The 23,205-nt window shown below is 39.7% G+C and overlaps 1 protein-coding gene across 20 annotated transcripts in view; it reads right to left on the bottom strand.

Annotated features, from left to right (window-relative positions):
* The window catches only part of CLASP2 (cytoplasmic linker associated protein 2), a 7,203,062-nt gene that overhangs the window by 3,026,955 nt on the left and 4,152,902 nt on the right, over positions 1-23,205 (bottom strand). For 18 of the 20 annotated variants that reach the window (XM_044064956.1, XM_044064947.1, XM_044064955.1 and 15 more), the window contains one exon: positions 8,166-8,228. The exons of the other annotated variants lie outside the window; for them this stretch is intronic. In XM_044064956.1, the coding sequence (XP_043920891.1) occupies positions 8,166-8,228 (63 nt within the window). The remainder of the gene's footprint in view (positions 1-8,165; positions 8,229-23,205) is intronic. 20 annotated transcript variants of the gene reach the window in all.

Below are 23,205 nucleotides of genomic sequence, written 5' to 3'. Positions count from 1 at the left end.
GGAAAGCTTATCAACATGCATGTATCATCCCCCAAGTTTCTGCTGGCATCAGGAGGGTGCAATACTTATATAAGGAAACCACTTGGAAGGTCTCTAATTATGTGCTGTGGGAATCAGATGAAAGCACAAATTATTAAGTAAGGGATGGGGAGGCAGTTACAGTTGATAAGGGAGACTGACAACTGTTTAAACTAGTTGTCCATTAAAGGCAGACTTCTGGATTAATGTTGGTGTCTTGTAGGTCTTCACCTTGCATTACATAAGGACAGCTTTATCAAAAGTTGTGGAGGACCTCTTCTGCACTTAGAGAGGGAAGATGGTTCTGAAGCCTTGGAAGAATGGAAAGCTTTACAAGGTGATGATCACTTGGATGACAGTGTGATGCAGCTGACATAATTTTCTAATGCCATGTGAGCTAGTGTAAGAAAAATTCCCAGTGGATAATCTGTGCATCAGGTGGTTCCCATTTCAGGGCTCAAAGGGTAAACTTGAGACTGTTTTTTTTTTTCTTTATACAACATCTACATCAAAGAGCAGTTAGTTTATTTTGTGCAGTACTTTGGAAGGCTGCATATAAGGCCACCACTGTTCCAAGGACAAAAGCAACTAGATGCAAAAGCTTCTTAAATTAAGGCTAAGCAATATAGTTTTTTTTTTGCATAACCTGTATCATTGCGAGGAACTGTAAATGCTATCACTAGTCACATAGCCCTTTCTAGATTTGATCACTAATATACAGTCTAGCAGTTGGTCAATCTCTCTACTCATGTACCGTTGCTAAAACTTGAAATTCCCTACCCAGCTCTATCAGAACCATTTCCAATCACATAATATTCAAAAAGTCTCTAAAACAGCATCTCTTAGCCCTATGGCAATGTACATATGGCTACGACTACAGAGCATCTTCCCCCACCTATTCTCGCTAACTTTTTACTCCCCTCTGCTTAACAGTTATGCAACTATCTCTTGCTGTCTTCACTCTACAGTATCCAAAGCAGATGATATACTGTACTTTGTATATTTTGTAAATAATGTATACTGCCTTTGTTATTATAGCTAGAAATTTATGACAAGATTGTATGCTGTTTTTTTTTATCTGTCTATGTATATAGAAAATATGATTGTATTAAAATTTCTTTTGTATGTGGAGCTTTTCTCCCCAGGCCTCCACTGAAAATGGGCACTTTTTGGCCCAGTGGACCATCCCGGTAAACAAATGCAGATAAATAAAAAATAAACATGAGGTGTTGGGGATTAGTGGGCCCTTACACCAGCTACTCCACTGCAGAGGGCTGGCGTACAGAACAGGCATCTCATTATAGCTTAAAACCAGAAGAGACTCAAAAAAATAAATCTTACAAAGCTGTCTAATAAACTGTGAACTCTTGGATTCAAATAGTAGCCAGTGAACTGCAGAAGTGACCCAGGAAGAGCGGAAAGAATAACTGTGGCCTGCTCACCTCTATCAGGTGACAGGCTGAAGTATGTCATAGTGTGAGTCTATAATGATTCTTTGATGTAGACTAGGGACCTAGTCGGAGATGTCTGCTTCAGATGGTTAACCACAGCTGCATGAGGGCTACGTCACATATAGAAGCAGGTGATGCAAACACAGTGTTCTCTTCTCTCCAGTCGCATACACTGTGCACTCTAGGAATGTCAAATAAAATATCAGAAAATGCCATGTGATCATCTTGCTTGCAGGGAACAAATGGACAGAATTACAGAGATCAGAAAGATGGCTGACAGGTGCATGGAGCCCAAAATATTGGCCAAGCTGTCAGTGCCTCAGTCATAATCATAATCACTTTTAAGTGATACTTAAACTGGAGTCACTAAAGGTCTCAGTACAATAACTATGAGCCACATGTCATGCCCTCAAATGTTCCAGAGAGGAACACTCAGAGGCACAGTAGGAAAGTGATAGAGAAGATGTGACTTCTTTTAGACCACATTCAAAGATAAAGGTTTTTCAACTTTGCTTCTGGTGTATGTGAAGGCTTTACACACTAAACCGTAAGCTACAATTTAAATGCAACTTCGCAGTCACACACCAATTTGATATTCTAAAAGGGCAGGACGCCTTTCCCACATTTATTTTAACTATTACAGGAATCATTCAGACGGGGGCTGTAAGGGACTCAATGATCTTTTGAAATCTATTTTATAGACATAAAAAAGAAGTTCTTATATACATAGATGACCTTATGGTTCAAGTTGGGAGCTGAAAGAATCAGTTATTAGGGTGCTGGACAAACCTGGCGTAAACATCAAATAATTTTAATGTAACAAACATAAATAAGTCAGCTGTGTTCTACTCACTGCTACATAATACTGAAAGTTGGGTCAATAAGTAATTAGGGCTGTGGATTTTGCATACTTCTGGAGTGCTAATAAAATAAATTACAACAATGTGTGGGATGAAGTAACTGCATGAGTCTGTTCTGCTAGGGTCACATGAAGAAAGTGAAAATTTAGCCCAGCTCCATCGTACAGTGGACAAAATCCTGACTGTAACCCAGGTAACTAGGTTTAATTGCTAGTCCTGCCACTGGAGAATCCAGGCAAAGAGAAGAAAGAATGAAGGGCTGTAATCCAAACCCCCCACAGGGGAAGGTGATGCTCATGGGCACAATGAGTGGTGTGGCTTCCCAGAAGGAGAATCAAAAAACACCATTTGTGTTTTGAGGAAGGGGTTTGGAATGACTAAGAAAACATACCCTTGCAGAAGTGGACACACATCCTTGCAACCAACTGCACAGGGAAGCATGAACTGTTTGAATGATGGCCCCTCCTGTTAGACCCTGGGAAGCAAATGGATTAAATGGCTTAAAGGAGTTTGATGATCGACAAACACTGGGAGCAGAAAATTAGAAAACAAAAGTGAAAATTTATGTGCTCTGCAGATTGCTGGCTCCTCTTTCCCAGCATCCTATTGTGTGGCTGACCCTGGGTAGTTCTGGGAGGTAGCAGCAGGTGGCCTGGATTATTTCATGATGTAGAAAACCACTAAGGAAAGAGCATGCTGTACTGGCAATAACTTCCAAAAAGGTTACTCTGAATGTGTTAAGACATGATGGTACATTACTTAGAATAAAGAACTGCTCCCCTGTTGATATTGTGGGGTGGGGAGGTACTACAGACGGTATTAATGAACACAGGCCAATGTGGATCAGGAATGAGAAATCCTTACTGGCAGAACAAACTGCTCTAGCAAAAGCCTTACCCTTTTAAGAGGTTAAGCACCTACTCAAAAAAGTGAAACGTTATTGGGACTAGGGACCGCAAGACTTCAGCAACCATGACTAAGAAGTAAATTCTGAAATCCAAAGCTGACCATTACACATTTTGAGACTGGAGATGCTGATCTACAAGAAGCTACTACTAGTTGGAGTGGCTGATGAAAGTTAATGGGGAATGGAGTCAGACATGCTAGTTAGGAGAGCTTGGACATACTTTTCTACTAGCACAAATGAACAGCTAAATGTTACTAACCTGCTGCAGGTTTGAGGGTGGCACCTACTCCCACTTCTCCCCAATGAGATTAAGAGGCTATGTCAGGACCTGGGGATAATTACACAGAGTGCTGAGAGAGTAGGCAATTTTATGTGAGGCTCCTTGAGTTGAGGGAAACAGGTTCCAAACCATATTTGTTTCACTGCGAACACAAATTACACAATGCCATTAAGGAAATCATACATCAGAGAGATATAGAAATCAAGAATACGTCTACAACTATGATGAAATCCACAAGACTTAAGACATAGCATAATATCTTTCACATTCAACAACGGCTTATCCACCAATATGTGTGTGTGTGTGTGTGTGTGTGTGTGTGTGTGTGTGTGTGTGTGTGTGTGTGTGTGTGCGTGTGTGTGTGTGTGTATATATATATAATTTATTTTTTACAATACTTTTTTTATTTATTGTTTCCTCTCACATTCCAAAGACATTCAGCAGGTGCTATGGACCCTCTAAACTGGCAATAGGTATAGGTGTGCCTGTGGTATGGAAGAACAACCGCAGCAAGGCTAGCTACCCAGTAATGTGAACAGTCATTGTTGCTGTGACATGCCAACCTCATGTGTAAAATGGGAAAAAGAGGGTTGTGGAGGGATGTACTTTATTTTGTTGACTTAGGGTACAGCACTAATCCTGTGAACTGTTATCAGCCACAGTCTGGGAGCACTATCTGGTTAAGTGACACTGTAGGCATATGTAGCTGGAAGGCATCAACACCCTGTACACTGGAATACAGGATGCAGGTTATTAGCAGTGTCAGAGTCTCAATCATCTGCATTAACTACCAGACAGTACGTGAGTCACTGCCAAGGGAAGTGATACAGGAAGACAGTACCGCATAACATGCATTGAAATTGTGTTATAGTAAGGTCATTCTTGGAAGGCATTAAAACACAGTCTGTGCAGGTTTAGCTTAAGCAATCTATGTACAAAAGTAGCTTATATCCACCTCTGATTATCCTGAACTGCAGAAGGTGGGGATGGGCCTGCAAAGCCAAACCCCATTACAACATATGGACAGAGATCCACTGGCCTTAAAGTAAACAGACATCATACATGGACTGCATTAATGGCACTGCTTGACATTGGCCAAATGTAGGCACACAATTCTGTAGGCTACAAAAAGGACTGTAGGCAGTCAAGTGACTCACTGCAGTGGATTGCTGGTGTGCAGGAACAGGATGACAAACTTCACAGAAAGGGCTTTCCATAAACTTGCACGGACTGTATGCAGCTCAGTTCCAGACAAATGTAGCAATCCCACGTTTAAGCCTTCAAACTATCCCCCCCTCCTAAAAGCCCACTATCAAGAGACTATATAATGCCATCTCTGACAGTTTTCATGGTTTCACAAAAACTGCTTCCATATGCTTACTAACATGCTACCATGGTGTTGGTACATTTAATTTACAGGATGAAGCCTAAACGTGGGGGGCGAAGGGTGGCTTGCCACCTGTAAACATTTTTTTATTTTTTTTTATTTTTATAGTTTTCAAGTAACACTTTTTGGAACAGGACTTTTCAGAAAAGCATAATTTTATTTACTTTAATATGATCAAAAGTAGATAGAGCATACTGAGTTGAGCTGTACTGTGCTATATCAAGTAGTATTTCACTATACAATATTACACTGCATTGGTGCAATGTTTTGCTCTGTCCTGTAACTGATTTTACTGTCCCCTTGTAGGTTCATAGGTGTGCACTAAGCTAATGGCCCTGGAGCCTTTACAAGCTTAGCACATAGGATTACCCTGGCATTGTGCCACCCAGCCTTAGCTCCCAGTGCCTCTGTCGAGTAAAGCCACTGGAGTGATCCCTGGATTGAATTTTCTATTTCCTATCCACTCATCAAGATTTATCTTGAAGAGGGCTGCTTGACATGTATGGGAAGTCTATTCCATAGCATGGGCAGTCTCTGGGTTATGAACCTGTCCCCCCAGCATGTTCTGTTGATTGTGGTAATGAGGTTGAGGTCTCTAGAGCGTGTGGTGCGGAGGGATTGGGATTTCTTCAGATGTAGCATTTCTAACAGAGCTGGGTCAGACATGGCTTTGCAAGTCAAGCAGAGATAGCCTCTAACTAGGTGACATGAGACAGAGAATAGTTGGAGTTTTAGTCTGAACATACAGGACAAATGGTTATGGCCTAGGATCCTCTTTGTGCAGTACTTTTGTTTGGTGAGCTACATGCCAAATGGGGCACTGTACTCAATGATTGGCCTAATGAGGGAAGAGTAGAGGGAGACAATGACCTCTTTCTTCCTGGATACGAAACCCTTAGTAATGACATGTACCACATAGAAGGACTTTCGGACCACAGTCGCAATGTGGTGGTCAAAAGAGAGGTTGTAATTCATACAAATGTATAACACTATTGTTTACTCTGTAATACTGTTTTTATATTAACTGTACTATTTCATTCTCCATTCATGTATGTTATACAGCTCACCATACCTCTCCTAGGTAGCCCAAGGGTCACCAAAGTCAACCACCATGCACAACAAATGCTTTCTGGTGTCTATGGAACAACCAAGGTCCTCAGTCTATCTCTGTTCCATCTATTGTCAGCCTTCTGACACTGAGCACCTTGAGGCAGTACATAAACTGCCACATGCCTACTGATAGCCATTTCTTATTACCCCAGAATTATTCCACAAGTGAGAGGTACAAATATTTAGTATAGCTGGAGGTAAAGCTCTCATACCATTTGGGTATCAGTGCCCATACTAACACCACACCTGCATACTGCAAGACAAACATAAAGGCTTCCTATGCTGTGATACTTCAAAAAATTGCTTCCAAAACCACAGACATCCAAGACCAGCACTGCAGATGAGTGCATTACAGCCAAACTTCAGAAATATACCAACATACATTTCATACCACATACAGCTTATTCCTCCAGCATCACTATAGACAGAAGTCACCGGTTACCTTTTTTGCTTTTTCTAGTCTATTTCTCAGAGAAAACAGTCCAGCATTCTATATGCCACTGTTGCTGTTCTAGCACTGTACTAATTTAAGGGGAAATAACCCCAAATTCGATTCATGCTCAGACAGCATCAGCCCAGGTCTTTCTAAACGGCACTTTGTATAATGCCTTCAATGACTTAAACATTTGCTAGATGAGCCTTAGCACCTATATTTCCCCCCTCACCCAGTCCATCATGCTCCTACTTCACATTTTTGATCCATTCATTATACAAAACCCAACCCCAAGGTAAGTTATAGTTACACTGTCAGCTGACAAGAGTAAGTCAACAGCTTCAATGTTTGTAAACATTTTATTTAAACTACGTAAACGTGCATTTGAAAATCATTCTTGGAATACATGCCAAAAATTCTGATGGTCTGGCAATGTAGCAACCCTTTTTTAAGGTAACTTTTCTGACCAGTTTTTTACATTTATGAAATATGCAGAACCAGTTACTCATAAAAGGTATCCCTCTATTACAAAAACAAAGTAGAAAGTACAGTTGACTATTCAAAACGCTTTGCAGCACTTTCAAAGAAGAACTACATCAACAGCATACAAACATCATCAAATCTGCACCCAGTAAAACACATAATTATTAAAATGCATAACTAATAGCGTCTACACATGGTAAATGGAAATAAAAGGTAAATTGCTAAATACTGCATGCATTACAAAATAAAATAAGTAATACCAGTATGACAAACATGCACAAAACAGAATAATGATGTTAAAAGGACTGGGTACAGTAGCGTTGCTATAGAAGGTCAGTTTTTAAGAGTAAGCAGCAAAGAAATTTTAACCTGCATGATGCAATAGACCAACCAACTACCTATTACATATCACCGTAAATGTAATAGCTTGGACCATCACTGCTGGCATAATACAATATATATATATATATATATGGATCTATCTGATCAAAACCCAGAACATCGACATGGGAAAAGGCTGTGTATGTATGGTTAGGGGCGTTAAGTGTTGAGTTAGGCTGGCCGCGGCTAGGTAAGTGTCTGTGATAGTTTGTGGGTTAGTTAGAGGCGGGCTAGGTAAGTGTGCCACTGTGATAGTTTGTGGGTTAGGCGGTTTAGTGAGTTAGGGTTAGGACCTTAGGGTTAGGGTTTGGGTTAAGGTTGTAGGTAGTTGTGTATGTGAGGTTTAGTGTTGGTTTGTAAGGATTTTGGTGTGCTTGTGTTGTGTGTGTGCTTTTTGGACCGGGGATTTGTTTTGTTTGTTGCTTGTCGGGATTATGGTGTGTCGGGCATGTGAGGTTTCGTGTTTGTGAAATGTCGGTTATGTGGTGTCGGTGATTTTGTTGTCGGCGTTTTGACTTGTCGACGTAGTAAGATAGATCCATATATATATATGTATATATATATATATATATATATATATATTTTTTTTTTTATTTCAACATGAACTTCTATAGCAGGATGAAGAATTGTCAACTTACTTACAGTTGACAAACAAAAACATTTTTCTTTTAGGCTGCTTAACAGAAAAAATCATGTTGGCACAGAACTAAGAAAAAAATAGTTAAGTTGTTCATGACTAGCAAACCAAAAACATGAAATTTTATGCAACTAATAAAACTTGAAAAAAAAAAACACAATGCAGTTAGCACTTCAGTTCAGGGGATTAAGAGTACAAAGGTATTACTCATCCTTCACCTGATGCCCCCAAAGTATCAGGGGTGTAGAGCGCGCCAGTGGATCTAGAGTGATGCCTTGAAGCTGCAATAATAGAATCAGACATATTTTGCATATGATGAAAAGAGACCAAACCTGCAGAAGCAGCAAGCTTCTGAAACATACCAATAGCAACAGTATGACATTTAAAATAAAAGAATGGGAGTGAGAGAATGTTGTGGAAAAGCAAAAATAACAACAGTGTACAAAACAGAAACACATGTCTATTATGTTGTCTAATTTGCAGTCTGGTCCAGAGTTATTTACTTATATATATATATATATACACACACACACACACACACACACACACACACACATATTTACACACACAAACACACACACACACACATATATAAAGATATATATATCGACACACACACAGTGGATATAAAAAGTCTACACGCCCCCTGTTAAAATGCCAGGTTTTTGTGATATAAAAAAATGAGACCACAATAAATCATTCAAAACTTTACCCACCTTTAATGTGACCTATAATCTGCACAATTCAATTGAAAAACAAACAAATCTGTTAGGGGAAAAAAATATAAAAAATAAAAAACGTACAATAAGCTGGTTGCATAAGTGCGCACACCCTTAAACTAATACTTTGTTGAAGCATCTTTTGATTTAATTACAGCATTCAGTCTTCTTGGGTAGGAGTCTATCAGCATGGCACATCTTTACTTGGAAATATTTGCCCACTCTTCCTTGCAAAAGTGCTCCAAATCTGTCAGATTGCGAGGGCATCTCTTGTGCACAGTCCTCTTCCGGTCACTCCACAGATTTTCTATTGGGTTTAGGTCTGGGCTCTGGCTGGGCCATTTCAAAACTTTAATTTTCGTCTGGTGAAGCCATTCTTTTGTTGATTTGGATGTATGCTTGGGGTCACTGTCATGTTCAAAGGTGAAATTCCTCTTCATCTTCAGCTTTCTAGCAGATGACTGAAGGTTTTGGGCCAAAAGTGACTGGTATCTGAAACTGATGATAATTCCCTACACCTTGACTAAAAACCCAGTTCCAGCTGAAGAACAGCAATCCCAAAGCATGATACTGCCACCACCATGCTTTCACCATGGGGATGGTATTCTTTTGGTGATGCGAAGCGTTGTTTTTGCACCAAATGCACCTTTTGGAATTGTAGCAAGAAAGTTCAACCTTGGTCTCATCAGACCATAACACATTTTTCCACATGTGTTTGGGAGACCTGATGTATTGTTTTACAAATTTTAGCCGGGCCTGGATGTTTTTCTGTGTAAGAAAAGGCTTCCATCTTGCAACCCTACCCCATAGCCCAGACATATGGAGAATACGGGAGATTGTTGCCACATGTAGTACACAACCAGTACTTGCCAGAAATTCTTGCAGCTCTTTCAGTGTTGCTGTAGGTCTCTTGGCAGCCTCCCTGACCAGTTTTTGTCTTGTCTTTTCATCAATTTTGGAGGGATGTTCAGTTCTTTGCAACGTCACTGCTACCCCATTATCCCATATTTTCTCCACTTTTTGATGACAGTCTTCACTGTGTTCCATGGTATATCCAATGCTGTGGAAATTTTTTGTAACCTTCTCCTGACTGATATCTTTCAACAATGAGATCCCTTTGATGCTTTGTAAGCTCTCTGTGAACCATTGCTTTTGCTGTAGCAGGCAACTGGGTAAATGTCAGGAACATTCTACTATGACAGCTCAACTTTATTTGGGTTAATCAGAGTCTCTTTAATTGATGGCAGATGTGTACCCAAGAATGAATGCTGTAATTAAATCAAAAGATGCTTCAACAAATATTAGTTTAAGGGTGTGCACCCTTATGCAACCAGCTTATTGTACATTTTTTTTTTATATTTATTCCCGCAAAAGATTAGTTTGTTTTTCAATTTAATTGTACAGGTTATAGATCACATTAAAGGTGGGAAAAGTTTTGAAATGATTTATTGTGATCTCATTTTTTTGTATCACAAAAACCTGGCATTTTAACAGGGGTGTGTACTTTTATATCCACTGTACGCACACACATATATATAGTCACACACACACACACACACACACACACACACACACACACATATATATATATATATACCTACTTACATATAAAATAACTAATGAATACATTGAATACATAAAAATGAATTACTTTATACTCTTTAGCCACCAAGCAGTTTCAAATAAATAATCAAAAGACATCCCATTTAGTGGTCAAACTCTATAACTGCAGTAATCAAACTGTCTTTTGAGGTGGCAGCCCTCTGTTACTTTGCAGTTTCAAACAGGCTGAAATAGCCTGCTTGAAAATGCAAGTAACGGTGGGCTGCCACCCCAATATAACCTTACATTTTTCGTTGAAAATATCATGGCTTGGAAACTGTGAGGAAGGGTTTAAAAGAAAATTTCAGCCCCCTTATATGCCGTAAAAGAACAAATACATTAGTGAAAGAAGGCGCCAAAAGTACATGCAAGGGGGATGTCAGCCCTCACTTCCCCTTTATTAAAACTAAACCAAAAAATAAATTGTGAAGACAATATGAGATTATCAAAACAAAACACAGTTTCTGATGTATTTAATTAGACATGAACAGAGCAGTTTAAGGAGAATGGTTCACTTCTTACATCATTTGCACAAGGAATCAAACTGCAAAGACTATCAGCTCGTTAACAAAAAGGACATCCCCTTGATGCCTTTAAACAGTTTTGAGCAGGGATCATAAGGATAATATTCTGCTTCATGCATTCTTTGCTCTCTGTAAAGGCCAAGTAGAGTTTGGTGAAAGAGGAATATCCACCCAGAGAATCCAGATTAAACTAACAAGCATCATAGAAGCGTTATTAAGTGGCACGCCTCCAACAAAATATGCAAATTACATAAAACAGTACACATATGTTTGTATCCTTAAATATGGTTTTGTCCATATGACTGTTACTTAGGAACATTTTCATTTACAAAGTTGGCTTGTTAGTAATGCCTCTCTGAATTGCATAACACATCACTCCACAGTGGTCTAAGTGGTGTGTCACTGTAATACTGTCACGGTACCTCAAAAATACTTATGTGGCATTGTTACTTCTGCTGAATCCCAGACTGTGGCAATGACCTATCAGGAAAAACAAAAGATCATCCACAGAAGCCACAAATAATTCCTAACATTTTACAATGCACTAAAAGGATTGCTGAATACCAGAAACTGAATGCAAAACATTAACACGAAAGGAGGTGCTTAAAAGAAGTACGCATTAAGTGCTCACCCACCGTACAATGAATATTAAAGACTAGCTCATCAGGTTATGCCTATTATCAACATTTGACTCAGAGATGCCTGGACTACCACTTACTTTTTCACACAGACTTCTTTAGTGAGAATGTCCCCAGACCAACTTCACTTTCTAACTCTCCCATAACAGTCAGATGCTTGCTTCATTTTTTTTCTTCCCTGACATAAGTGCATGCTCGCTTTTTGCTTTTGTTATCTTGATTTCTTTAATTGTGACAAGTTAAGATCCTAAACTTTCAGACAGTTTAATAAAGATTTTTTTAAAAAAACATTATCAATGTTGACTGAACCAAATTTCTGAAAAAATTCTGACCCATTCTGAGATACTCCTCTTAGGTCATGTGGTATGACTTTTTTCTTTGAAGACCCACCTCAATGAAGCCACCTTCGATCCTGGCTTCTTTTTTTGAACAGCTTCATTAAACTATCACTTAAGACACAGGCAAACATACATGAACAGAAAAGAAACAACCATATTAACATTATCCGTTTAAATACAATATGTATCACATATACTTACTTTGCTACTATCATCAGTCCAACATTACATAAAATGCTGAATTCTTGCCTTCCCTTAAACCTCACTCCTCCTACGCCTGAACATTTTGCATGCACTACTCCCACAATTTCCACTTCTATGTAATTTACTCCTTCCCTTTTTTTATAGATAACTCTTCTGTTTCTTTTTTTCTGTTTTATAATATTCTATACTTCAAATACAATTGGTTTACATTGATTTTCATTTCCTATTAATTTTTTTTCTTGGTTGCCAAAAGAATTAATAAGGCCTTACTATGACTAGGCATTTCAAATCCTCTCTTTCAGCTCAAAAGAATAATTTCCTTAGTTACAGTCATTTGCTCAACCCAGTATTTCTGATGAAGTGCTCTGGAGATCTGCCAACTCATTACACTCAAAACATATGTTCTCAGTTACTTCTTTCTTCCCCATCACACTTCCAACATTTGCTGTCTATGGGGTATAAAAATAACTATGCAAACACTTCCAAGCAAAGATCCTAAACCTTGTGGACTTCATTACATTCTAGTGAGGCGCACACACACACACACACACATACACACACACACACACACACACACACACACATAAACGGATTTTCCAATCTTTCTTGCCAATCTTTTCTAACCTCCTCTGGTTTATTCTTATAATTATCATGCAATATTTTACAGCCTTACTAATTATACCTTTTTTAATGCCAGATTCTGTTCTAGATTCAACTCGCGACTTTACCAGAGCAGTTCTGTCACTTTATTTTTCCCTATTCCTTTCTCTTTGCCTATACTCAGATATCAATCCTAGGGAGCATGGACTTCTAGGATGGCTACACACTGATAAATACTTTAATTTGAGCTCTCCCATTGTGTGAAAAAAAAACCTGGAAAATAAGAACTAATAATTCTGCCAGCATAAGTAAAATTCAGTTACTGGCTAGTAAGAACACTGTGTGGATGGTAGCAAAGAAGAAATTTAGAGAACTTAAAAGAAAATCAACCTGAAAAGATGACGAGAAAACACTACCGAGGAAGAAAACTGTTGATGCTCAGCAAAAATTAGTTCAAGCTTCAGCTCTGGTATAAGAGATGACTCCTAGTAATTTTGAGGAAAAATACATCAAATGTACTCAGAGGTGATTCAGAAAATGAAACACTGAAGGAATATACAAACTCAAGCAACAAAAGAGTGGATAAAATAGAAGAAGCTTAAACTAACTATTCAGATGAACTGATAAAAACACTAAAATCAGAGGGTGAAATAAAGAAAAGGCTGGCTGAGTATGAGACTTCTCAAGACAAACTGTTTAAAAAATAAGAGTTAGAACACAGAGCACACACAGAAAACCAGATATTGTCTGCTAAACTAGAGAAACAGTAAGAACAGACTGCATTTATTTCATGAAAGCACAAATAAGCTACTGGACTGGTACTGCACAGCAGGATTTGTTAATTGAAAAGGCACATCATGTTTATATTCCAAAAGAGAAAGCAGCCAAGACTTCTACATTAGTAGAAATGCAACCATACCAGCAGACAGAGCTGATCCTGACAAAACTGTAGAGGAACGGGAAAAGTATTAAAAATTAGAGATAGCACAGAGGTTGGGGAAGAAGGTTATTCACCAAAGTAGCATCAGAAGAGAAGCAACTTTATCCCTGAAAACAGAGAATGACAAAAGTCAGGTGTGAAATTTAAGCTGCTGAAGCCAGCTGTCTTCAGATCATAGTTTTCCTGGAGAAAAATAGTCTAAAGAGGAAATAAAAAGTTTATCTAACACAAAGACACCCAGCTTAACAGGAAACTACTAATCATTCTTCTGGCAAAAAAGCTCATAGACAAACTTTGCAAGTGAAGCTTTTTCTTGTGTTTCAAAGGAAAACACTTGAGAGACAGGAGAAAAAACTACTTAAGAGTTGACCAGATGAATCAAAAAACTTAGTATTTGAAAAACAGTACATTGTTGGGAGAGGGAGATGAACAGGAAGACGACCAGCGACACTGGAATTAGTGAGTTAATGGGAGACTATTAAGCATCAGTCACATTTATGAAATGCAGCTTTGCAAGAAAAAGTGGCTGAGAAAGACTACACTTTTTGAAACTTAAACTTGTGGGTGGAATGTAAAGCATAAACCCTAATTTATGTCATTAATGTTTAGGAGGAGACTAAAAGAGGAAAAAAGTAATTGCAAGTAAAACTATTTTTGTTCTTATTAGTATTTGTATAAAACATTTCATGATACAAACTATGTTACAATTAGTAAACAGTTGTGTGTAGTGTGTAATCATCAGTATTTTAAGGGGGAGTCTTCATTAACTGTTGTATGTATTAAATATATTAAAGTAAACTCACTTTTCTTTAGCTATAAGAAAAATACACTTTCCAGTATAAGACGAGAAGAAAGGCCGGACAAATGCAAATTTAATGTTAATATGCTGGGATCTTCGGCTGGTGGAGTGGGGGGGGGGGTAAAAGTTCACTGATTACATTATATGTACAATTAAGATAATTTATTTTATTTTTACAAGGATGAATGTCTAGATTAATGGCCTTGGGCTTAAGTTATAATCAAGTGCTTTTTGTAACCAATTAGATTTGAAACTTGAGACAAAACAATGAAGACCATAAAAATGTCAAGCTTCTTACATCTGCAAAGAAATTGGCTTGTTTTTTTTCCTGTCAGCAAATGTTCAGTGATACTCAAGTTGTCTGCAGCTGAAGGCAGCTGCACATTCTTTTCTGAGTGAAATTTACAACGATTTACTGCTGACTATGACATGGACACAGCTGTCTGTGGGTGCAAGTAATTGTTATTTCCAGTTGTGAGCACTCTTTGCTGAGGGAAATGCAAAATTTAAAGGTACAATGGCAAGCAGTTCAGTGAAAAATAAAGTTTGAAACTATGGAAGTGAATAAGAGATAGCAACATTAATACTTTAAAGCACATAATAGATCAGTATACAATTTAGTTTTTACTTAAAGATAGCCAGAGTACTTTTTCCTAGAGCTAAAAGGTAATGTTTTCTGAAAGCATACAAGCAGTTTTTTTCACAACTAACAGGGGAACAGTTAAGAAAAGAACAGCAACAATCAGTGAAAGTGGGGACACAGGCTTGTTAGTTAATGTCTGGGGGTGTAAGCTGTCAATTTGGGGCAAATGACCATATATCTGGAAGGTTAGACTTCATTTTCTGAAGATGCAGCTTTGTGCTTGTTCATTCTAAGTTAATAGGGGATGGAGGTGTTTCCAAAATGTAGTTATTTGTTTGAGAGTTTCTGTAAATAAAAAAAAGTCTTGAAAAATGTGACAAAGGTTCAAATGGAAATAATGAATAAGTAAGAAACAACTGCATACAAGCTTTGCCTGCCAAACATTAATATATGTATGTGACACGAAAGTTGGAAATAACACAGTAAGAAAAAAAAAAACTGGCATGTATAACAGGTGGGAGCAACAGCTTTTTATCATAACACCTACCCTATTCATGTTACCGTAGAATGTAAATAGTCTCACAGGTATAGACAAAGAGAAAAGAGTACTGAATTATATTATACAAATAGCAATGCAGCAAGACAAGCATTTGGAAAGATATGAACATAGGGATTTGATAAAGAAAGGAATTCTGGAGAACATCAGGGGCAAAAGAAAAGGGGACTGATTATACTAATTGCTAGAGGGGCTCAATAGTGATACAAGAGGGGAAAAAAGACAATGTTAGATATATGGTATTAAGATGCTATTGGCAAGGTAGGAGGATTACACTGGCATTTATTTATATTCCACCAAAAACTGCAATTACGGAGCTTAAGAAAATTTTGGGATAAATAGTCATCTTTCAGCGGGGAATGTTATTTACAGGTGGGGAGTGGAACTCTATTTACAATTAACAAAAAATAATTGCTTAACAGCGACCTTTCTAAACTCATGCATATTATCCAGATACTTCCTTACCTTCTTTTTAACACACTCTATGTTTCTTCTTGTTCTATGATTCCTGTTATTCTGCAATACTTTAACATTTGAATGCCCATCTAAGTAGTTCCAATTACTTAACTACTTCTCTTTCATTTCTACCCTATTTCTAAACTGCATTTTCATTTTACCCCACTCACTACTGTAACTTCTGAAGAAATTTCTATCTTAACTAATAACTCTTGATTAACACCCACTACCCATTTCTTCAATTCCCCTCTTTTTAAAAGGGAGGAGGGAGATTGCCAGTGTCTCATTTTCATTTCATTACTTTAGTTTTTGTCGGTGCATGACATGAAATAGTTATTGGATTTGTGTCAAATCTTTCAATTAAATACACATGTTCCTATGAAATATAGTTTCTGTCTAGTTTACTTACTGCACACTGGGGAATAATATGCAAATTCTGTCTTGACTTCTAAGTACTGAATTTACATCTTACATACAAAATATTTTCATCAATTTCCTCAGAAATCTACCTTCTTTTACTATATTTTCCTTCCAGGTCTCCCTGATACATCCTCAATATTGCAAATCACATTGTTTACCAGATCACTCTAATTTGGGAACCATTCCAGTGAGCTCAAAGTGTAGTGCCACATTAGTCAGACGGCACATGTTAGTTTTCAGCATGTTTCCTATCTGTATAAATTAGGTGCATTTAAGCAGAGTTGCTCACCACACAGTGCCAGTTAGCAGTGCCCTGTACAGTAACAAATGCTCAGACAGTAAAATGTACCTTATAAGCTAGTGTATAAGGACTTCAACCTGTTACATAGTGAGGTTATGTGTAGAGTAAGGCTTAGGGCAGCTAGTTAGCTCGAGCAGCACTATTATCAGATAATGGCAATATCTAAATTCTAGCCTTAAGCCTTGACATTACACAGGACACCTCTGTAAAACCAAGTTGCTATACCATTACAGCCCAATCCTAACATTATCCAGACAACATGGATATGCAATTTCCTAATGTGTCTGTGTCCAGTTTGGTAGATATGGGCATCATGAAACAATGTAGCAATTGCCTCATGTACTCACACAACCATTAAATTCTTAAAACTAACACAATATGCGAGAGATGCACATATACAACCTTCCTGGAGGCAAACATCTCACTTACCAACATGGTTGTCAAAAACACTCACAGTAAATCTCACACACACACACACACACACACACACACACACACACACACACACACACACACACACACTCTTATGCTGAGGTACTTAAAAGAAACCTTTCTAAACCTCAAAGACCTCCTAAGACTCCAAATGACAATACCTATCCTCAGCATTCACTAAAGCACACACAAAAGCTCACACCCAACTGTTCCCCAAGAATAAACCTCATAAGGCAAGCTAAGACTTTACCTAGTACTCTTGTCATAGAAGATTCCATTGTATGACACATTGATGACCCTCTCAGCAGGCTGGATAAGGAGAAGATAATGGGTAGTTGGCTCTCTGAAGCTAGGATCTACAATATTATGCACACACTCAAGTCACTGTACCACAGGTAATAATATCATTCTATCACAGTCCATGTAGATGTAAATGAACTGAGACATACCTCACTCAACTATATGAAAAGAGACATAATGAATCCCTCTGAATATGTGTCACACAGAGGTACGTACCTTACACTGAGCAGAATTCTACCTTCACCAAGGATGATGCCATAGTATGAACAGAAAATGACTGATTTTAATAACTGACTTAGTTTCTGGTGTCACTCCAAGGGGATCTAATATCTATCAGCATGGGAGGACATGGATAACACACCACATTGCTTTGCCAAAGATGGCCTGTACCTGTCCTCACTGGGTTTTAGGATATTGGCTAAAATTCTATCTACCACTTATACCCTTTTTAGGCAGTGCCAAAATGACAAAATTATCAACACAGCAATAAAAACTCAAAGCAACCCTAAGGTGTTACCACTGCTCAATGCTAGCAACCTAAACTAGAAACTCCACAGAAAGCACTCTTCACGGTGCAAGGTGACAGTGTCTTCCACATGTTTAGACCAGCACAGAAATGCACTAAAGGTGGAGGGGGTCTCTATCTACATTAGCAGCAAATATAACTCCAGGTTAGTTACACAGGATGATGCCCTGGAGTTCATTCACATCCAAGTCACCACAGACAAGGCTCCTTACCATACATCACCTAGCTGGAGATCAACCTGTATGACCCAGGAATCTCACAACTCATACCTTGACCTACTAGAAGCACTCACCATACATTCAAACACCTTACTCATGGCTAACTTTGTATAGTTTAGTACTAGACTATCTGCGTTTGTGGGCCATTTTAAGGCTAGCCACGCTTTTTATACCAAAGGTAAGAATCAAACCCTGTACCTTGTGTCTATGAGGTAAACACTTTAATCATTATGCCAAACCCCTCCCTCTTTAACTACCCCTCTATAGCCTGGGAAATGTACACTGCCTCTAACTCAAAGGTACAACATTTCCTGGATTTTATCAACAAGAACACCCTGGACCAGATACTGTGCACTTCAACTAAAGGATCTAACATACCACACCAAGTACTCACCACGATGGGAGGGCATTGCCCGCCCACAAATATAACATCTTCACTGCTGAGGTCAGACCACAAAGCCATCTCCTTTAAAATAAAAATCAACTCAGAAAACGCAACTAAAGCCATAACAATTAAGAACTATTCTAAAGCAAACTACATCCTATTAAGGTGATAGTTTGTCAAAATTAAAGACTCTCCCAAACCTTCAGTACACAGCTACCTATGCAGAATTATTTACAGAAACCCTCTAGAAACACACAAATGCCTGCACTGAGGTTGCTTTCCCTACCAGAAGACCAAAACTAACACCAAAAACAAACCACACTGGTGGAATCCTTACTTCAACAGGTTATATAACAAAGTCATGGTCAAAATCAGAAACTGCATCTCTTCTATAGATAAGACCTCTCTGATTCAACTAAACAAAAAAACTAAAAGGTCTAATTAAGTACAGGGTCAATTACAAGGTGAGGACAGTTTTCAGCCCAAGGACGACAATCACAAGGCCTTTTTCAACTATGTCAGGAACCTTAAAGGTAACACACAGCAATGTGCTGAACTTTCACTGACCAGGGAGAGACAGCAAATCTACTGACTGATAAATTTTAACTCTAACTTCATAGGTTCATACTAGGCTATCTGCCCTAGGGCATTTACAAGCCTAGCCAGAGTTGTGTGGCTTTCACCACCCCTTAGGTTGAAGAATACTATACCCATTAGTTTGCCGTGCCTCTGTCCAGCAGTGATACAGAGATGATCCCCGGGGTAAACCTACGATCTCCCATCCACTGGTTAAGATTCCTCTTGAACAGAGCCAGCGAGGTGCTCTGTCTCACATGGACCGGGATTCTGTTCCACAGCATAGGGAGTCTCTGGGTGATGAATCTGTCCCTCCAGCACGTCCTATTTATATCCGTGTTGAGGTTTAAGTCTCTTGCTCTTGTGGATTTGGATTTTTTGAGGTGGAGCATGTCCATTAATTCCGGGTTGTTCATGGCCTTGTATGTCAGGCACAGGTCACCTCTGAGCAGACGGTATGCGACTGAATAGAGCTGGAGTTTCTTCAGTCGGGCAGCATATGGCATATTTTTGAGCCCCTTTATCCTTTTGGTGAGGAACTTTTGGGGTCTTTCCAATTGCTGCAGGTGTCGGGTAAGATACATTCCGAATGGGGCATTGTACTCAATCATTGGTCTGATAAGTGAAGAGTACAGGGGAACAATGACCTCCCTTGATCTGGATGTGAATCTCTTCATAATCAGGTGGGCAATGTAGAAGGCACTCCTAACCACTTTGGCAATGTGAGTGTCAAAAGAAAGGTTACTGTCAACTTGGGTCCCCAGGTCCCTGATAACTTCTGTGCTTAATGGATTGCCACCTATGTGGTAACTTGGGGTTACCTTGTTTTTACCAAAGGGTATGACTATACATTTTTTGGCGTTTAGCTTAAGACCATGGCTCTGGCACCAGTTATCCGTTTCTATGAGACCTCTCTGAAGGATATCTGTGTCTGATGGATTTTCAACTATGGCGCCCTGTTTGCAGTCATCTGCAAACTTTGTCAGCCACAATCCTCCTATGTTTGCCTGCACTTCTGAAAAGTAGATGCCGAACAAGAGGGGGCCCAGGACTGAGCCCTGTGGGACACCGCTTGTGACCGGCTTGGAGTCTGACATGACACCAGCAACTCTAACCCTGTGGGTTCTGTCCTTGAGCCAGTTTGCAACCCATCTTGTGACATATGGGTTTACATTTAAGCTGGTGAGCTTTTCTATGATACCCGAGTGGGGTATTGTGTCGAAAGCTTTTGCAAGGTCAAGGTAGGCTGTATGAACTGCCTTACCCTCATCAATGGCCTTGGTGACTGTTTCAAAAAAGTCGACCAAGTTCAAGAGGCATGATCTGCCCTTGACAAAGCCGAATTGGGTAGGATCCAATGTCTGTAGGTCCCCTATGTCTTTATTTATGAGTTCCATTATGATCCTCTCCATAGCTTTGCAGACCAGGTTTGTTAAGCTTATGGGCGTAATTACCAGGGTCCGTGAGAAGCACCGCCTTTGTGGAGTGGGACCACAGTTGCCGTACGCCACTCTTTGGGTACGTATCCTGTGGTAAGGCTAAGATTAAACAGCAGCCTTATGTGTGGGTTTAGTTCCTCATTGAGTTCGTGTAGCACACAGCCGGGGACACCATCCAGTCCCATTGATGCTGTGTTTTTAGCTTTAGAGAGAGCAGCTCTCACCTGGGCATTTGAGATGATTGGGAGGCTACACTCTGCTGGGATAGATATTTCTCCTTTTGGGGGGGATGGAGGGGAGAAATTTTCACTGAACCTGTCTGCCAGTATGTTTGCAATGTCTGTGGGTTCAGTGATTTTTGTATCATTCTGGACTAATTCTGAGCATATCTGTGAGTTTCCACCCAGATTTCTAACATAGCTAAAGAAGGCCTTATGATTGTCTTTTGAGTCCTTGGCGATTTTTCTCTCAAAGTTGGCCCACTCGGGTATCATAGAAAAGCTCACCAGCTTAAATGTGAGTGATCGTAGTTTTTTACTAGTATTGATCAGAGATGTCTTCCCTTTTAGGGATTTTGCTCTATCTTGTAGTAGCTTTCTCCTCTTGTTGTAAAGTTTGTTTATGGCTGGGGTCCACCAGATCGGGCACTTGTCTTTGGTGGAAAGGGTTTTGATTTTATTTGGGATTGCTTGATCCATGCAATCCTGGAGGTGCTCGTAGAAAGCATCTGTAAGGGATTCAGCAGCGTGGGTTGTGGTTTCCAATGGCTCAGGGGCCTTGAAGGATACCACACCAGTCTTAAGAAGTGTGAAGTTGACTTTTGAGAAGTTCTTCACTGTGGTCTTTTTTGTTGGGGGTGGGGGCGGGATGTGGATCTCCAATGAGATTAGTTTATGGTCTGATCTCACCAATGAGGGATATACTTCCGGTGTGGAGCATTTTGTCCCCATGTTTGTGATGATCAGGTCTAGTATATTTTCACCTCTTGTGGGAATGGTGACAAGTTGTTCCATAGCATTTGAGTTTATGAACTCCAGGAACCTTTGGGCTAGGGTATTGGGGCTTGAGTAATGTTCCCAGTCTATGTTTGGGTAGTTGAAGTCACCCAATATGATGGTGTTTGGAGAGACATTTATACTCTCCAGTGTCTTCAGGAAGGCTGTGTGGGGTTCCTGAGTTTGAGAGGGTGGCCTGTAACATGCTACAAACTGTAGAGCAGTTTTGCCTATGGTTAATTGCACCTGAATGGTCTCTGATGCTTCGTGAGTTGCCACCAGCCTGGAGGTGTGGGTATCCTTCATGAATATGGATACACCCCCTCCTTTTGTGGAACGGTCCGGGTTTTGGGGCCAGAACGCATGATATGAGGTAAAACCTGATAGTGCCGGGGTGCTCTCTGGAGCCTTGAACCAGGTTTCAGTCACAGCACAGACATCGATGTTCTCCATACTGAGGAGGGCTTTGAGGGTGTGCATCTTGAGATTTAGACTTCTGGCATTGAGCAGCATTACCCTTAGTTTTTTTCCATTATTGTTTTCTAGGGCGGTGGGTTTAGAATTTGAGCCTTGTCTAAAAAAGGCACTATGGGGGTGGCAAGAGCCTTTGCCAATATCCGGAAACCCAGGGGTGACAGGTGCAAGCCGTCCCTCATAAGCAGCGTGGCTTGTCAAGCATGTCTTTCCAGGCAGACAGACATTGGATCCCCTTAGAATGACACCAGAAATTAAGCCAATTATTAAAACTGATCATTTTGTTTCTGTATTGTGGCATCATTCTTGGTGAAGGTAGGATACTGCTCATGGTCAGGGTCATACCAGCCTGAGCTACATAATCTGAGAGCTCCTTTATGTCTCTTTTCATGTAGTCCAGGGAGGTGCGCCTCAGGTCATTCACACCGGCATGGACAATGACTGAGTCATACTTGTACTTGCTGTGGAGTGACCTGAGTGCTTGTGTTATGTGGCGGATTCTAGCGCCCAACAGGCAGCTTACTGTGACCCTCTCCTTGTTCAGTCTGGTGAGTGGGACGTCAGTGTGTCTGACTATGGAGTCACCTATGACAAGTGTGTCTGGCATTGTGTTTGGCCTTAAGGGCTGTAACTGATTTGCACACTGACTTTGTGATCTATGTGTTGCTTGTGTTATGTCATGAGGTGGCAGTTGTTTGGGTGTCTGCTTTGGAGGCCTCTGCTGTTTTGGTAGATTTTGATCAGTGCCTCCGAGTATGTCTTTGTGTGTTTATGTGTTTGATTTGTAGTTGTGATAGTTCTATGCGAGACTGGGTTTATGGTGTGTGTGGTTACCTTCTCCTCCTGTCTGGTTTTGCCAGTCCTGAGTTGAGAGAGCTCAGCCTCCAGTTTGGCTATATAGTTGCATCTCTCGCATGTATTTGTGTTTTGTGGGAGGAGGAGAGGGTTGTCTGTGTACATGAGGCAATTGTAACATTGCCTCAATATTCCCAGATTCACCAGCTGAGCAGGAGAAGACGCTAGCAACTGACCCTTTGACATGCTAGAAGAAATGAAAAAGTTTGCTGTGTAACTGAGTCAGAAAGGACCTATAGGGAAGTGGGTACTCAAGGGGGGTTTAAGCTAGTGAAGTACTTTGTATAATATAGAAGTGCTTTACCTGACTAAAAAATGCTGTAGGAACAAGTGCTGAGCTTTACAGATAGAGAATAGACTGTTTAGATTACAAGTAGA

The sequence above is a fragment of the Protopterus annectens genome, chromosome 3.part0, assembly GCF_019279795.1.
Source record: "Protopterus annectens isolate FY-2018-M chromosome 3.part0, PAN1.0, whole genome shotgun sequence".
NCBI classification, from domain to species: Eukaryota; Metazoa; Chordata; order Ceratodontiformes; family Protopteridae; genus Protopterus; species Protopterus annectens.
Note: the sequence above shows the minus strand (reverse complement) of the source record. Positions and strands in the feature narration are given on the sequence as shown.